The sequence below is a fragment of the Quercus lobata genome, chromosome 5 (genome assembly GCF_001633185.2).
Source record: "Quercus lobata isolate SW786 chromosome 5, ValleyOak3.0 Primary Assembly, whole genome shotgun sequence".
NCBI lineage: Eukaryota > Viridiplantae > Streptophyta > Magnoliopsida > Fagales > Fagaceae > Quercus > Quercus lobata.
In genome coordinates, this window is record NC_044908.1 from 28,242,739 (window position 1) to 28,258,344 (window position 15,606).

The following is a 15,606-nucleotide window of genomic DNA, read 5'->3' on the forward strand; positions in this document are numbered from 1 at the left end:
AAAAAAAGAGGTCTCTTTCCTCCAAAAGAAATAAGCCTAAATCAGATTTCCACACGTTTTTTTCATCTCTAACGCAGTTATGAAAAAAATTTATTTCCAAACTAAAACTCTTTTCATACCTTTTTATTGAATATAAATTTTAAAAATTTAACCATTGAATTATATATATCTTCTATACTTGTAAAATTTTTAGAAGATTAAAAATCAATAGATATATTATTAATAACATGTTTAAATTTCAAATTTTTGTGATAAAATATAATGCATAAAAAATAAATTTATTAATCGAATAGTATATAACATTTGATTTAAATGAAATTTAATATATATGTTAAGAACCAAAAAAAAAAAAAAAAATGCAATCTAGCTGTTGTTTTCTGGTTTTTTTTTTTTTTTTTAATTCACATTCAATAAAAAAACATATATAGAAAGAATTAAAAAAGTTTCCTTCCAAATTAGTTTAGAAATAAACCTCCTCCAGTATTCAGGTGATAGATTTATTGGTTTGGAATACAATGTAAACTCAAAAATTCTAGGTTTAACCCACCACGTACACTATCAATCTATATGATTTCTAAAATATCATTGATTGGTAGCTCAAAAACCTAACCAAAATTGGGACAACTTCTCTTTATATATATAAAAAAGAAAAACCTTCTTTCATCCCTATAAAATAAAAATAAAAACAGCAACTTCCTTAGTACAAACAAAAAGCATATGAACCATTTCCCGTTTGTTTGTGAAGCATTACGGCCCGTACTATACTACTATAGAACTACGTCACTGACCCACTTAGATTAAGTTGAATTTATAAACTAAATTAGGTGTTTTCAAAAACATGGCAATGAATCAGAAAACGATAGGTTTGAGATTTAAAAAGGCAAGACAGATCAATAGATTCCAATTTTAAAAGTTTTTTAACAAACCCGAGTCCTCACTTTGTATGAGTTCTCACTGTCAAATCTTGTCTTATTACAAGACTTAAGCAAATAGAAAATGACATACAAATAAAAACAAGCAAGCAGTTCTCATGAATTTTATTGTCAACAACTCCACCTAACAAATCTTGTTTCTTATTGTTGAATCACTCGGATCTGCTGCTGATGCTGCACCATCTGAACGTTTAGGCGCGAGCAAGATCGAGCCATCTCGCCGGCTAATGGAATCACAGGGAGGTTGTCACAATCACATATCTCCACCATGAAGCCATCTGGGTCATGGAAGAAGAGTTGATCAACATGAATCCCACCTTCCTCCACCATTGATCGCACGTAAGAAATCTCCATCTCCTTCAGCTTCTTCTCAACTGCACCCATGCTCTCACACTGCCCATCATGCAAAATTTTGTAACTTTTACCATCAAAATTGTTATAGATAATGTTATAAATTATATTACAATTTCGTTGCAAGTAACATGATCATTAGATTGTACTAATTAAATTAGGAGAAATATTATGTCCATAATATTTTTACAATCAATTTTAAATGATTGTTATTAGTGAACAAAAAAGTAATTTTAGTAATAAGTTTAAATTAGAACTAATAATAATTTACTATCTAGAAATTTTTAAAACAGTATTGTGAAAATACAATTTACCTAACTCTTTATCATAAATTAATACAGAATGTGAGGAGGCTCAATCAACCAACATTAACAATATATCATATAAAATAGTTACATCACTTTTTTTTATTATGAAAATATTGTGAAAATATAGTGGTCTGTTCTATCATAAATTAATCTAGATGGTCTATTCTATCATAAATTAATCTAGGATGTGAGGATGCACAATCAACCAACCTATACAATGTATCATATAAATAGGTACATCACTTCACATCACATCAATATAACTACTCCTTTACAAACAAAAAAAAAAAACAAAAAAAATCACCTTATATTAATAACATTTGCTGTATTTGTAGAATAATTAATGTACGCCACTATAAAAGATTTGTACAGATAAACATATAAATAGTCACGTCACATTACATATCAGTATATCACACTAAAATAAATAAATAGTTTTATACAAAACCCTTTAAAGATTTGAATGTAATACTTAATCTATTCTATATTATTAGTTTACGTATAAAACAAATAATTATATTATATCTTATAGAGATGCCGAGTGTAATTTATACTTGAAACCCAGAGTTTTTTTAGTGTAATGAAAAATCCACGAGGGGAGTTTTGTATATAACATGTATCTATAGCATATATGGAATTTGTCTTTTTGAGAATTTTTTATTTTCAATAACTTATTTGCATAATGTAAAATAAAAATTTAAAACTTAAAAGTTTAAACTTAAAAGTTTAAACTTTTATATTATTTGAAATAAATATGAGATAAAAAGTAGCGTAACAGTTACAAACAATGAATAATTTAAGTAAAAAAAAAACTAGCTTATAATCAATAGCCAAACCCGAAAGCTAAGACTAAATTTAGCTGCAACTTTCTTATATACTGGCAGTGCATTACCATATCAACTAATCTTTACCAACCATTCTACTGTATTTCAATAATCATGCTCTTCCAAAATAGCATCATATTGTTTTTCCTTTGATTCTCCTTAGGATAGGTCAAGGATCACGTGAAGCACCAAAACACCTTAGGTTTGGGCCAGGCTTAAGATCTGTATCCTGTATCATAGGAACATATAACTCGGGCTTTGTTTTGAGGTAAAAAGAAAATCTTTATTCCTTTTTGTTTCTTATATATAATACTTCCCCAATTTATGTGGTCTAAAATGAAATCTCACAACCACTAGTCTTAGAACTCCAATGATAGGTTAATGTTTTAAGGGCTTCAACTATCAGCAATTTGACCATAGGTTGGTTGGTTTGTAACAGAGATTCAGAATGTAAGAAAATACAAAGCAATAAATATTAAGATACACCTCAAAGAAATTGCAAAAAAAAAAATTTGCAGAACGAAATTTAATCCAATTCACCCTCAAAATTACTTCTTAAAGCTAAAAAAACTTACCCAAAATTTCCCCAAAAGCTGGGCGAGGGTCATCCTTTTCTCTCTGCATTCATCCAAAAGAAAATAATGCCTGAATTGTTTTTTTTTTTTTTTGGGTATTTTTTTGTATCACTTCTTTGTTTAGTTTTTTCCCCTTTAATTATTCAATTATATTATTGCATGAACCATTTAAATAATCTGAGCAGCAACTTCATAGGAAAAAAAAAAAAAAATCCATTATTAAAATAAAATCAAAGTTATCCGTTCAGTTTCAGTCCCCATTTTGGTTTTGTATATATTGAAATAGAATATTTCCGTTCTCGTTCTGAGTTACAGCTATATATATATATATATCAATTGAAAAGTGTTAAAAAAAAAAAAAAACAAATAATATATTCTTAATATCATTGATACATAGTTACATACTAGTAACAAGGAGATTTATAATATGATTAATATCTCTATAATAAGAAGCTCATTAATTTAAGAATAAATAAATAACATAACTGATACTGATAGGAACAAATTGCAAATAATAAACTAAAAAAATTATTATAAAAAAATTAAATTAATAGCTCAAATGACTCAACTTTCTCAGTATTATAATATCAAATCAAACCAACAAACTCAAAATCCTTTTTCTAAGAAGGAAATTAAAAAGGAAAAAAAAATTAAAAAAATATTTTATTCTAGGTCCTGTTGGCAGAATGATCAATGGATCACAAAATTTAGCGAAACCAAAACGCTGCCATAGAATTTGTTAAGAACTCCAAATTAAACCGTATACCAAACACACACACACACAGTACGTATACCCAAAATTACCTGGAAAGAGATATGATTATCCTTTGGATTAATTTCAGTCTTCTTGGGCATGCTCTCCAGGTCCTCTGATTGCAATAAATGGATTCCCATCCCGTACCCAAACAGCCTACATATATAGAACAAACACACACAGATTATCAAAACCCAATAAAGAAAATTATCAAGAAACTTTAGTGAAACCAAGAATGAAAAGGGACAGTGATATCTATAGATTCCCATTAGTTTTTTCATCTAAATTAAACTGTTTTCATTTTGATTTCTTGTGCGTGAAATGAATTAATTACCATGCACCGTCAAAATCAAAAGAGCCGGGCCTCCTGATAGGGACAAACCCAAGAACATTCTGATAGAAATCTATGGACTCCTCAACTGATCTACAAACAAGTGAGATGTGGTTCAAAGATTTGATAAGCAATGGGTTTCCCGTGCTTTCTTTCATTTTTCCAAGAACAAATTCCAAACCCCAAAACAAAAAAGAAAGTAACCCAATAGAAGTGCTACTCTTGAGCTAATAAACTAAGTACCAAAAGACAAACCAAAAAACAAAAATGGAACCTAAATTTTAGATGAAGAGAAGAGTTCGTAAAAGGTGGAACTCCTTGAGTCTATTTGGGACAGATCGAAAATTCAGGCATGAAAAGAAAGGAAGGGGTTAGTGGCTCTTTATAGAAGCCATGAAACTTCTTCATGTAAGCCACGTGTCCCTTTCATGCGACATGTCAGTATTGGATGAGTCTGACAAGTTGCTGACTCGGATCACCAACCCCATCACTTTCTTGTTTGTAAGCTACCATTTATTTTTGTTATATTCTGTTTTTAGTGAAATGATAAGTTTAAGTATTGGCCGTTGAGGCACCACTCTACTCTACGACGATTACTCTTTATTATCACTAGCATTTGAATAATTATTTGTATTTCAATATTGCATCGATTGTCTTTACTATGTACTTCTTATATACAAAATGACTATTTGAAATATAAATAAAGTCTAGTGGAGAAGAGAATAAAAGAGACATACAAACATCAGAGTAAGAAAACATAAAAAAGTTTGAGTATTACAGAAATTACCTCAACTTATATTTCAGAGAGAAAGAGGGAGAGGGGAAGAGAAGACATTTATTTATGTTTTGTTTTGACACTCAGGTTGCAATTAAAAAATAAAAATAAAGATATGTAGTAGTGCCTAATTTATGGATGAGAAGTTATAGTAACAGTTTTATAGTATGAGGGTTTTTTTTTTTTTTTTTAATTCAAAATATAGAAGGAGAGATATGAAAAAAAAAAAAAAAAACCGGAAAAAAAAAAGTGAGATTAGGAATAAGTAAACTGCAAATTCAAAAAGGAAAAAAAAAAAAAAGTTAAATTAGTCGTGAAAAAAAAAAAAAAAAAAACATGGGCTTAGAATTTTGAGTGAATGAAGGAGTATGGGGGAGTTGGAGCAATTGAAGTCTTTGAATACATAATAGTCTTATTTTGTAGACACATGGAGTTAGAGATGTATTTTGGCTGAGAGGGGGAAGTATGCATTTATAGTACTCCAGGAGTACACAATAATTTCTTAAACTTAAAATGTAGGGATATTTTTAAACCACAAAATTATCCATCCCAAATAGGAAAAATCCATCCCAAATAGGGAAAGCTTTTTAAATAATAGTAGTATAGATGATAAGACAATCATTGATACTTACTCCGCAATAAAAAAATTTAATCAGCTAATTCGAACCACCATTAAGACTTGTCACTTTGTTGTGCATGGATTTGTGCAAACTTTTGTTTATTTTTTAATTTGGAAACTCATGAAGTCATGATGATGTACAAATGCATTAGTGCAATGTGAGAGTGCTTTCTACTTTCTAGAGCCTTCTTTTTTTTCTTTTTTTTTTGGTTAACAGGGTAGACATTATATTAACACCAGCAACAAAACATTACAACCTACCTACAGAGGCCAGCGTATTGGCAACATGCCTATAATAATACAGTCCATTTTTATCAGAGTTAAACAAAATATACATATCAGCAGGGGGGGGGGGGAATCAAATACAACAAAATTTTCCTCCATAGTACAGCCCCTTTTAGCCAAAAGGTCGGCGCATTGATTTGCTTCTCTATGTATATGCCCCACCCGGACTTGCACAAATCTTGCTATGAGGTACCTGTAGTCATTCAACAAAGGGGAGTAACTCCGGTTAGGACATTTAGTACCATTGAGCAACTCCACAATCACCTTAGCATCAAGTTCCACCTCTAACTGGTTTATGCCCAATTGAATGGCCAAAATCAGCCCATCTCTTAATGCCCACCATTCAGCTAGCACACTAGTGGTATTCCCAATTGATCTTGAATACCCCTTGACCCAATCTCCATGAAAGTTCATAATAACTCCTCCACCACCCGCCTTACCCGGATTCCCAATAGAAGCACCATCAGTGTTTAACTTGTGCCAGCCAACTGAAGGTAAATTCCATCTAACAGGAATGGAAATTTTGGAAGAAACTTGGCTGGTCTTACTCACACAGAAGTGGAATTCCCTTGCTTGACCAAGGCAGAATTTATCTAGCCTAGGATTTGGTATGCTATTTTCAAACATCACAATATTCCTATTTTTCCATAAAGACCAAACCGCATATAAAAATACCGTGCACCAAGGAATATGTGTGTTGTGTCTAACAGTACTCAAACTATTTATTCTAAGCCAATTAGCAAAATTTTCATTAAAGGAGTTTATAAGAGGATAAGGAACTCCTAACTTGCACCACAAATCACGCGCAACCTCACAGTCACGCAGTAGATGTACAATGGTTTCCTCGTGCTGCTTGCACATAGGACACATCTTATCACAATTAATACCTCTGGCAGCCAGAACACTCTTCACCGGTATGCTACCATGAACACAAAGCCAGAGAAAGCTTATTATCTTAGGGAGTATATCCAATTTCCAAATCCACTGTTCTTTAAATTGATTTTCCTCTGGATCAGGCTGGTTAGCTAATTGATAGGCTGAATTAGTGGAGAATTCACCATCTTTGGAATATTTCCACATGATAAAGTCTTTCCTACTTTCAAAGAGTTGAAGTGGGATAGCTTTCATTTTATTTTTAATTGAGTCAGGTAAATCAAAGGATAGCATGTCCCATTTCCAATCATAATCACAACACAAATCAGCCACAGTCAACTCAGCATCCTCTTGCCTTAAAGGTCCCTCTATCATGTTGCGAAGAGACTCTCCATTTATCCAACTATCCAACCAAGCTCTCACTCCAAGACCATTGCCAATACCCCACCAAATACCTTTCTTAAAGATAGGGAACCCCAAGTTTATGGCTTTCCAATTGGGCGAGTAAGGGAGTTATTCCGGGTCCTTCGATCTTGCTCTCGAATTAGAACAATATTTATTAAGCAGCACCTTAGTCCATAAAGCATCTTGTTCCTGGTACATTCTCCAATTTAATTTAGAGAGTAGCGTAATATTTTTCGCCCTAGCCGCTTGTGTACCTAAACCCCCTTCTTCCTTGGACTTTATGATTTTACTCCACCCAACCATGTGCATCCTCCTTTTCTCACTAGTGGAGCCCCATAAAAAATCCCAGTTGATTTTATCCAATTTATCACAAACATGGACTGGTAGAGCCACCCCTTGTATCACATAATTGGGGATGATAGCCATCACAGACTTGATTAAAACCGTTCGTCCAGCAAAAGATAAATACTTTGCCTTCCATCCAGCAAGCTTACCCATAACCTTTTCCACAATGAACTTATAAGGATTACGAGCAGCCCCTCTATGCCTTAACGGGAATCCAAGGTACTTTCCAATCTCATGGGTTTCCCGGATGCCCAATTTATCACATACTTCCTCTTTTAAATTTTCACTAACATTTGGAGAAAAATAAACACGAGACTTTTCCAAACTAATTTTTTGGCCAGACTCAACACAAAATTTCCCAAGAACTTCCACAATTGCTTCACAAGTAGCAAGTTCAACCTTTCCAAATAATAAGATATCATCCGCAAAAAGGAGGTGGGAAATTCCCAAATTATTCTTGGAAGCCTTCAAAGGTGTCCAAACTCCATTAACACACTTTTGCTCAATGAGATGACCCAAATACTCCATGCATAAGATAAAAATGTAAGGGGATAAGGGGTCTCCCTGTCTAATACCCCTTGACGGCTTGAAAGAATGTAAAGCACCCCCATTGACCAAAGTGGATATGCTTGGAGTCGCAATACAGCTCATTATGATCTTCTTGAGTTTTGGAGGGAAATGGAAAGCTTCTAACACTTTATGCACAAAACTCCATTCAAGCCTATCAAAGGCTTTTTCCAAATCCAACTTGATAGCCATGTAACCTACTCTTCCCTTCTTTTTATTGTCCAAGGTATGAAAGAGTTCTTGGGCGATAATAGCATTATCGGTTCCTCTTCGGCCAGGCACAAAGGCCGTTTGCACAGGAGAAATCAAGCTGCTGAGATGGGGTCTAATTCGGGCCACAATGATCTTCGAAATCACTTTATAGATCGAGTTGCACAAACTGATGGGCCTATAATTGCTTAATGATTTAGGATTTTGGCATTTTGGAATCAAGGATATCAACGTTTCATTTAGATAACTCGGCACCATACCATGCATAAAAACTCTTTTAATCTCCTCACAAACAGAATCTTTAACCTTTAACCAAAAATGTTGGTAGAATCCCGCAAGTAGACCATCAGGACCTGGGGCTTTAAATGGTTTAAGTGCCCAAAGATTTGCTCTAATTTCATCCACCGTCACATCACAATCAATCCTAGCTCTATCCTCATCTGAAAAGTAGCAGCAAGAGAAATTAGAAATGTCTGAGGATTTAGATGACCATCTCAACTTTGTGGTGTACAAGTTAATAAAACCACTCCTTATATGCTTCTTAACCTCATTTTCCTCAGTTAATCAATTCTCAACTGCATCCTTTATACACCTTATTTTGTTTCTATGTCTCCTTACCACAGTAGAGACATGGAAAAAGGACGTGTTGCGGTCCCCAAAGGAGGCAGCATTGAGTCTGGACTTAAGGGCCCAAAATTCTTCCTCTTGCATTAGAATAAGGGAATATTCTGACAAAAGTTGATTTTCCAAATTTAATAGAAAATCAGTAGGGTTCTCAGTGATGGCTTTCTGTGTTCCATTCAGCCTAGCTAACACCCTTCTCTTTTTTGCAAAAATGTTACCAAACACTTCCACATTCCATTTTCTTACTCTGTCAACAAAATCTACCACTACTCTATTTAGTGCTCTATTCCCAGACCAGGCCTGCTGAACTACTCTATAAAAATCCGAATGGAGAAGCCACATCGTTTGGAAGTGAAATGGCTTATTAAAATTATTGGCACTGGGTTTACATAATTCCACAAGAACCGGGCAATGATCCGAAAAGGTTCTAGGCAAATGGGTAACTATAGCTTCTAAATATAGGAGTCTCCATCCTGGGTTCGCAAAGCACCTATATATTCTTTCCAAAATAAGGCTTGTGATGGGCCTACGGTTCGTCCAGGTATATTTAGGGCCCGCAAAGCCCAAATCTAACATATTACAATCATCTAGACAATCTTTAAATTCAAGAGCTCTATTCAGATTCACTTGATTTCCCCCAAACTTATCTTCTCCACACAAAACTTCATTAAAATCTCCCAACATCAGCCAAGGTAAATTATGGAGTTGAGCTACAGTTTTAAGATTATTCCATAAAATTCATCTTTCAGCTAACCTAGGACTAGCATAGATTGCAGAAATAAGCCAGGTAAGGTTAGAAGAGTGCACCTTAATAGAGGCATGAATTTCTTGTTCTGTACTTGAGAGATGAGATACTTCAACATCCTCAGTCTTCCACAGCATCCATAGACCCCCGGCATAGCCAATTGTATCAGTAGTAATGTACCCGTCAAAAGGCAATCCTTCAATAATTTTTCCTGCTCTGGCTCCTCCAACCCTTGTCTCCGTAACAATCACAATTGAAGGGCGATGGTTAATTATCATTTCAAAAATCCTTCTAGTGAAATTAGCATTCAAAGCACCTCTACAATTCTATAATAATATATTCATTTTGACGAATTGGCTTAAAGGTACCTTAATTTTAGGTGGGTTAGCACTCGTTGTCACCGACTCCACCATACTCCATCCCATCCTCCTCAAAAGGCTTTTGGAAGCTGTCCATTTTGGCTTCCATACTATCATATACTTCAGAATGCCCGGAATATCCTCCTTGCAACACAGGAGTACATCGCACCTCTACACTGGAGCCATGATTTGGATCAATTTCAGTGTTGGGTGATTCCCCATATGAGTCATAGCCATTCCCCGCACATCCACCAGTTTCCTTTCCTGTATTAGCCATCCGGATTAGTCCTAATGGGGCACGACTAATGGCCTTCGCTGTCTGCTCAACTCCTCTGCGGCTTCCCATGAAATCGCCGGAATGCCTGTGAGGAATTTCCACCACGGGTTGGGCGTGAGATTCCACGCATTGTGGTCCAACGGCAGGTCCCCAGTTCTGATGCTCATTGGAGTTATGGGGAATATCTGCTTCCAAGCTTGCCCCAGTTCTTCCTCGAACCAACCCAGAGTCTCTGTCGATTCCGCACGAATTTGTGCTATAACCTCGTCTGGAATCACCACCGCTCTCCTCCTGTACCATAAAGCCCAGCCGGTTCCTGGCACTTGGATTTGAGCACTCCACATCCCTTCCATTCTCACCCTGTTCACCTCCTCTCTGACCTTCAGATGGCTGTGAGAGCTCTCCGTTGCTCCCAAAACTAAATATTGGACGTTTTAAATTCCTAGAGCTCTTTAAATTTTTTTTGTTTTTGACCCCTAGACCGCTGCTTCCTTTTGCTTTAGTCTTATGCAAATTTTTTAATTTATTTCCCTCATGTTGTCGCGTCATCTGTTGGGATCCACTGCCCGAAGCTTCTTTCCAATCCTCCACCATACAATCATTTACCATCTCAAGGTCATTTTGCTGATTTTGGCCTATAGTGGTACGTGTGGCTTCAGAACTTGTATCAGTTGAATCACTTTGAGGTGATTTATCAATATTTTTTCCGTTTCCTCTAGATAGTGCTCTTGGTAAAGGTCGAAAGTACCCTTAGCTTTGACAAGACTAGTCTGGTTTGATTTTGCTTGCCCATTAAAACATCCCACTCTACTTGCAAATTTTTTCTTTGAAACAACTAGCCATGGACCATAGTTCGCATCAGACTGAATATCTTCTCTGGTTTCGTTAGTCTTTGGTGCTGGCTGCATCTCTTTCTCTATGGGTACTTTCTTTATTTGATAGCAACAACTATCCTTCTTATGGCCGAGCCGTCCACAGCTGAAGCACAATAACAAAACACCTTCATACATAACTCGTTGCACCAGTCTACCTATCTGGATTGAAGTGATGAGAAGTTTGTCCAGATTAATCTAGACGCACAACCTCGCATACCCACCTCTAGTTTCTGAAGCAGTAATGGAGTCCACGCGAAGCACAGGCCCAATCGCACTCCCTATCTCCCTAAGAACTGAAGCTTCATAAAATTCTATTGGCAGTTCAGGTAATCTAACCCACACTGCAACAGATGAAAGTTTAGCTTCAAAGGCTTTAAAATATAGCTCCCATGGCATAATTGCAAGGTAATGCCCTCCAATGAACCATCGGCCTCCTTGAAGCACAAAGTCATAATCCTCACTACTACTGAATCTGATGAGAAAGAAATCTCGCCCCAAGTTAACACAGTCCATCTTCGCCTTTGGTTTCCATAGTGCATTGATTTTGAAAGTGAGGTAGTTAAAACCAACCGTTCTACCAAACACTTTCACAATCAATGCCTTGGACCATGGTGCCCTAATACGAGCTTTAGTTTCTTTAGAGAGTTTAACTTCAACCATACCTTCCACCAGTGGCTCCAGTTCAGTGTCTGACTCATAATCTTCTTCCTCCCAATTTTTGTCAAACCTGAAGGCTTGTTCATAGGCTCCAGGAATGTCTCACACAAGGCTATCCTTATAACTCACAAGTTTCCTTGGTTGCAAAAATCTACTAGCTCCATTGCTTTCCTTATATTTCTTCACACTACGGTGCAACTCATCTTCTTCTTCACTATTGCGTTGGGATGGCGTAGAATGTTCAACTTCCATGTTCTCTCTGTTTTCTCAGTGGATCCTCTCTCTCGATTTATCTATTTTTAAGATAGTATACTTTCTAGAGCCTTCATTCGAGAGATATGTGGCATGTATGTAAAAAATAGGACAAGAACAATTTAAAATATACCAAAACTTGGACAAGAAAAATTTTAAATAATGATTAACTAGGACCCGGTTGTTTGAAAAAAAAAAAAAAAATTGGGACCAAGGTGGCACCACCTTAAGGCCAGGGTGGTCTCAGGACCACCTTGACCTGATTTTTTATTTTTTTATATAATAATTTAAAAAATTTTATTTGTCTATCCTTCAAAAAAATTTGGAAACACCCTCAATTTTTTTTATGTCAATAAAATTAAATTTTGCTCTATAATTTGTTCTACATCCAGTGAATGAATGATTGCTTAGTTGTATACATTGAAAGAGATGTAGTTTATAGCATTGATAATGAAACTATTATGCACTGATTTCAAAATATGAAAACTCGTAAAAAGCAATTGTAAATTTTATATATTTGTGTTATTGTTGTTGTTGTCAATATATAACTTTCTCTTTTTATTAAATTGTATAATTTATGCATTTAAAGGAACACTCTGAAAAAAATTCTTGGAATCGCCGTTGATTGGGACCAGTTGTTTTAAAATTAAAAAATAATAATAATAATAAAATAAAACAACAAACTGGGACCTGGTTGCCATTAGATTATGTACATCTTTCTTTTCTTTGCTCTAGTGTGCCGCTACCCAACTTGCCATTATATTATTCATACCTTCCCAAATAACAATAAATAAATAAATAAATAAAGCTATTCTATTGAAATTTTTTTCACTAATATGAGAGTAATACTTCGGGGGATTAGCTAGAATTTTTAATTTGTAGGGTGGAATTATATATTCATACGCTACTCATAACTCATAACTTGGGAAAATGAACTCATTGAGTTAGAAAGGTTTTTTCTCGCCCTAGTTTCTCTCTGAGACGCTAGAACGTAGAATCCCATTATCTTCCCTGGAATGATAAATCTTCCCCTCTGTTAATCCTTCTTAGCAATAGGGTTTCTTTTGACCTCCGTCCCTTTTACACATGGTCTAACCTTTTCCTCATACCCTATCAATTTCGCCTTACCTTCATGGAAGATATACTCTACGATTGGAAGAAACTTTCATTGACAAATGCGGAAGATGTTAAGCTTAGTCTCTCAAAGTCCAAAAATTTACGAAGCAAGGAGTATGTACTGGTTGCCAAGTTCCTTACTAAGAGAGCCCTTAACGTGGAAGCAGTAGGTCGCACGTTTAAACCCTTATGGAGAGCCAAAAAGGATTTCAAAGTGCACGAAGCAGGAGATCATATTCTCCTATTTGTATTTGAACTCGAATCAAATGCAGAGGTTCTTGCCAATGAACCATGGACGTTTGATAAACATGCAATCCTTCTACAGAGATTTGATGGGTACGGGAACATAGGATTAGAAAGGGTTGAGGATGCCCAAGGAAAGTAAATGGGCCAAAAATGCCCAAAAGGAAAATGGGACACAGGAGCCTGCAAGCAATGTAACCAAAAAGCCTAAGTGACTATACTGAGTCATTGAGAGAATAATAAGCAACAAGCCCAAAGAGGTTTAGCAGGCTTGGGTCAAATGACACCACAATAGGAATAGCAAAGCAGTACGGTAGGAAATGCAAAGACTGCAAAAAAGAGCAAGAGAATGAGCTGAAGGAGGAAAAGCCCACAATCAAGTAAAAGCCCATCCCCCGAAGGGAGCAGGCTCTAAGAAGCCAGAAAATAACTCACTCCATAAGAAGCCAAGGATGGGCGGCAGAATGTGTAGACAAGCCTCTAGATCATGGTGAACGCATGAACAGCAGGTGGATTTTGGACATATATGGAAGTGAAGCACACGTAAGGCCCAGACATCACCAACCTATACCCAGCTAACACAGGAGGTGGTGAGGTCATGGGTCAGAGGTAAGAGAGCATGGTCTGGCAGTGGGGAGAGGGAAAAACCTATTCTAGGGTTCCTGCTCAGGATCTTTTGGGGGAAATGTCCTATTGGGATGACATACCACCCAAAGGAAGCAAGGATGAGGCGGGACCACTAGGTGCATGCCATGAGGGATAGGAAGAGAGATAGAGCACCTACACTGTAGCAGATAAGAGTGCCACAACCAGTAAACAAATAAAATAGTCTTTTTTGTTTGGTGGCACGGCCAGCACAGGTAAGTGGTGGTGGCTAAGCGACTGGCAAACTAATAAGTGGTTGGCAAAGACACCCAAATCAGAAAAATGTTATTAAAGGCTAAAATAGTAAAATTTGGTCACAGTAGGCACTATATAAAGGACCCTTACCGTGCACAGTAAGGGTGGTGATCACGATCACAATCACGAACACGGTAATAGCAATCTCTAGGAAAGAATCGCAACAAATAAGTAAATACTGAGAAAGAAAAGGAAGAGGGAAGAAAGAAAGGAAAAACTAGAAAGAATAGAGAACGGAGAGTATAGAATGGCAGGCATGCACCAATAGGTTGTCCTCTCTCTCCCTTAACAGTCCTGCTCTTTACCAAAAGCTAAGGATTTTTTTGAGCACAAGCCATTCAGGCCCGTTTCCCTCAAAGTGATTAATTTCCACGGTAGGATTTTCCTTGGGAGATTATTCGCATTGAGGAAAAACAGTTTCCCCCTCTTTGATCTTGGTCCTGTGACATAACTCAGCACATTAGATTAATCTTTTTTCCTTTCTTTTGCTAACTTGTGCCTTACCCATTTATTCCCACTATTTCCTTTACACGGTGTTCCTTATTATTGTGATTATCATTTAAATTGGGGATTATTTGTTCACTTTATGTAAATGGCAAAAGTACTTTCTTTTATTATTATTATCATGTTTGCTTGCTATAACCCATCCGAAGTAGCTCTGCTTGCCATGGACATAGTTTGTGCACAAGCCGGATCAAAGTGAGTTGTAGTTGGATTGGTCTCAACTCCTTAATCTAGAATACTTGGGCCCAGTATGGTAGGAGGCAGCCCAGCCCATCATTACAAAAAGGCCCACCACATTAGTACAGCAAGTAAAGATACCACAGCAGGTAAAGATACCACAGCAGGACAACTAATGCAACAAACATGATAAAAACATGCTACAAAAGAATGACTAAATAAAGTAGATATAATTTATAATGAGAGAAATTAAATATATTTACAATCGAAATCAAGTATTAAATTTTCCCATAGAGTAAGTAAACCAAGAAAGAACCCAAACCCGAACTTGAACAACCTTGTTATAGGCTTCTACCATCAAAGTTGTACATTTTGGAGAATAGGCCTAAATGACTACTAGCTATTACTTTTGGAGACTTTAAAGAGTGGGCTTGCTAAAAGGGAGGGAAAATATGGTCTATTGATGCATGCCCCTAATTCTGCCATGTTTTCTCTTTTCTTTTTACCACTTTCTTTTTTTCTTTCTTTCTTTGTCTCCGTTCTTTTTACTCTTAGTTTCTTATTACTCTCTTGCCATGGGTTGTTTCCCCTTTTGATATTTCCTTTTCCTGGGTCTCTCTCTCTGGGTGCTTACTACTCTCTTACCATGAGTTTCCCCCTTTAGGTGCTTCCTCCCCCTTTCTTAACCATGGCTACCTCTTCCTTTTATAGTGAGCTAATTCA

The 15,606-nt window shown here is 36.1% G+C and overlaps 1 protein-coding gene across 2 annotated transcripts; it reads right to left on the bottom strand.

Moving 5' to 3' along the window:
- Positions 1-871: 871 nt before the first annotated feature.
- Positions 872-4,435, bottom strand: LOC115988634 (metallothiol transferase FosB-like). Of its 2 annotated transcripts, XM_031112215.1 has the most exons (4): positions 4,079-4,419; positions 3,795-3,900; positions 2,991-3,033; positions 872-1,325 (listed from the first exon to the last, which is right to left on the bottom strand). In XM_031112215.1, exons 1-4 carry the CDS (start codon positions 4,134-4,136, stop codon positions 1,074-1,076), a joined length of 459 nt encoding a protein of 152 aa, XP_030968075.1. In that variant the 5' UTR covers positions 4,137-4,419; the 3' UTR covers positions 872-1,073. The 2 variants fall into 2 exon arrangements, with proteins under 2 accessions (XP_030968075.1, XP_030968074.1); XM_031112214.1 differs by lacking the exon at positions 2,991-3,033 and having other exon boundaries at positions 4,079-4,435.
- Positions 4,436-15,606: the final 11,171 nt, after the last annotated feature.

What these genes read in the sequence shown, in the direction of transcription:
- LOC115988634 (XM_031112214.1), bottom strand. Translation starts at nt 4,233, where the DNA reads ATGAAAGAAAGCACGGGAAACCCATTGCTTATCAAATCTTTGAACCAC. An exon ending in TTTGATTTTGACGGTGCATG is followed by an intron (nt 3,901 to 4,078) that starts GTAATTAATTCA and finishes CTATATATGTAG; the next exon opens with GCTGTTTGGGTACGGGATGG. An exon ending in ATAATCATATCTCTTTCCAG is followed by an intron (nt 1,326 to 3,794) that starts GTAATTTTGGGT and finishes CATGATGGGCAG; the next exon opens with TGTGAGAGCATGGGTGCAGT.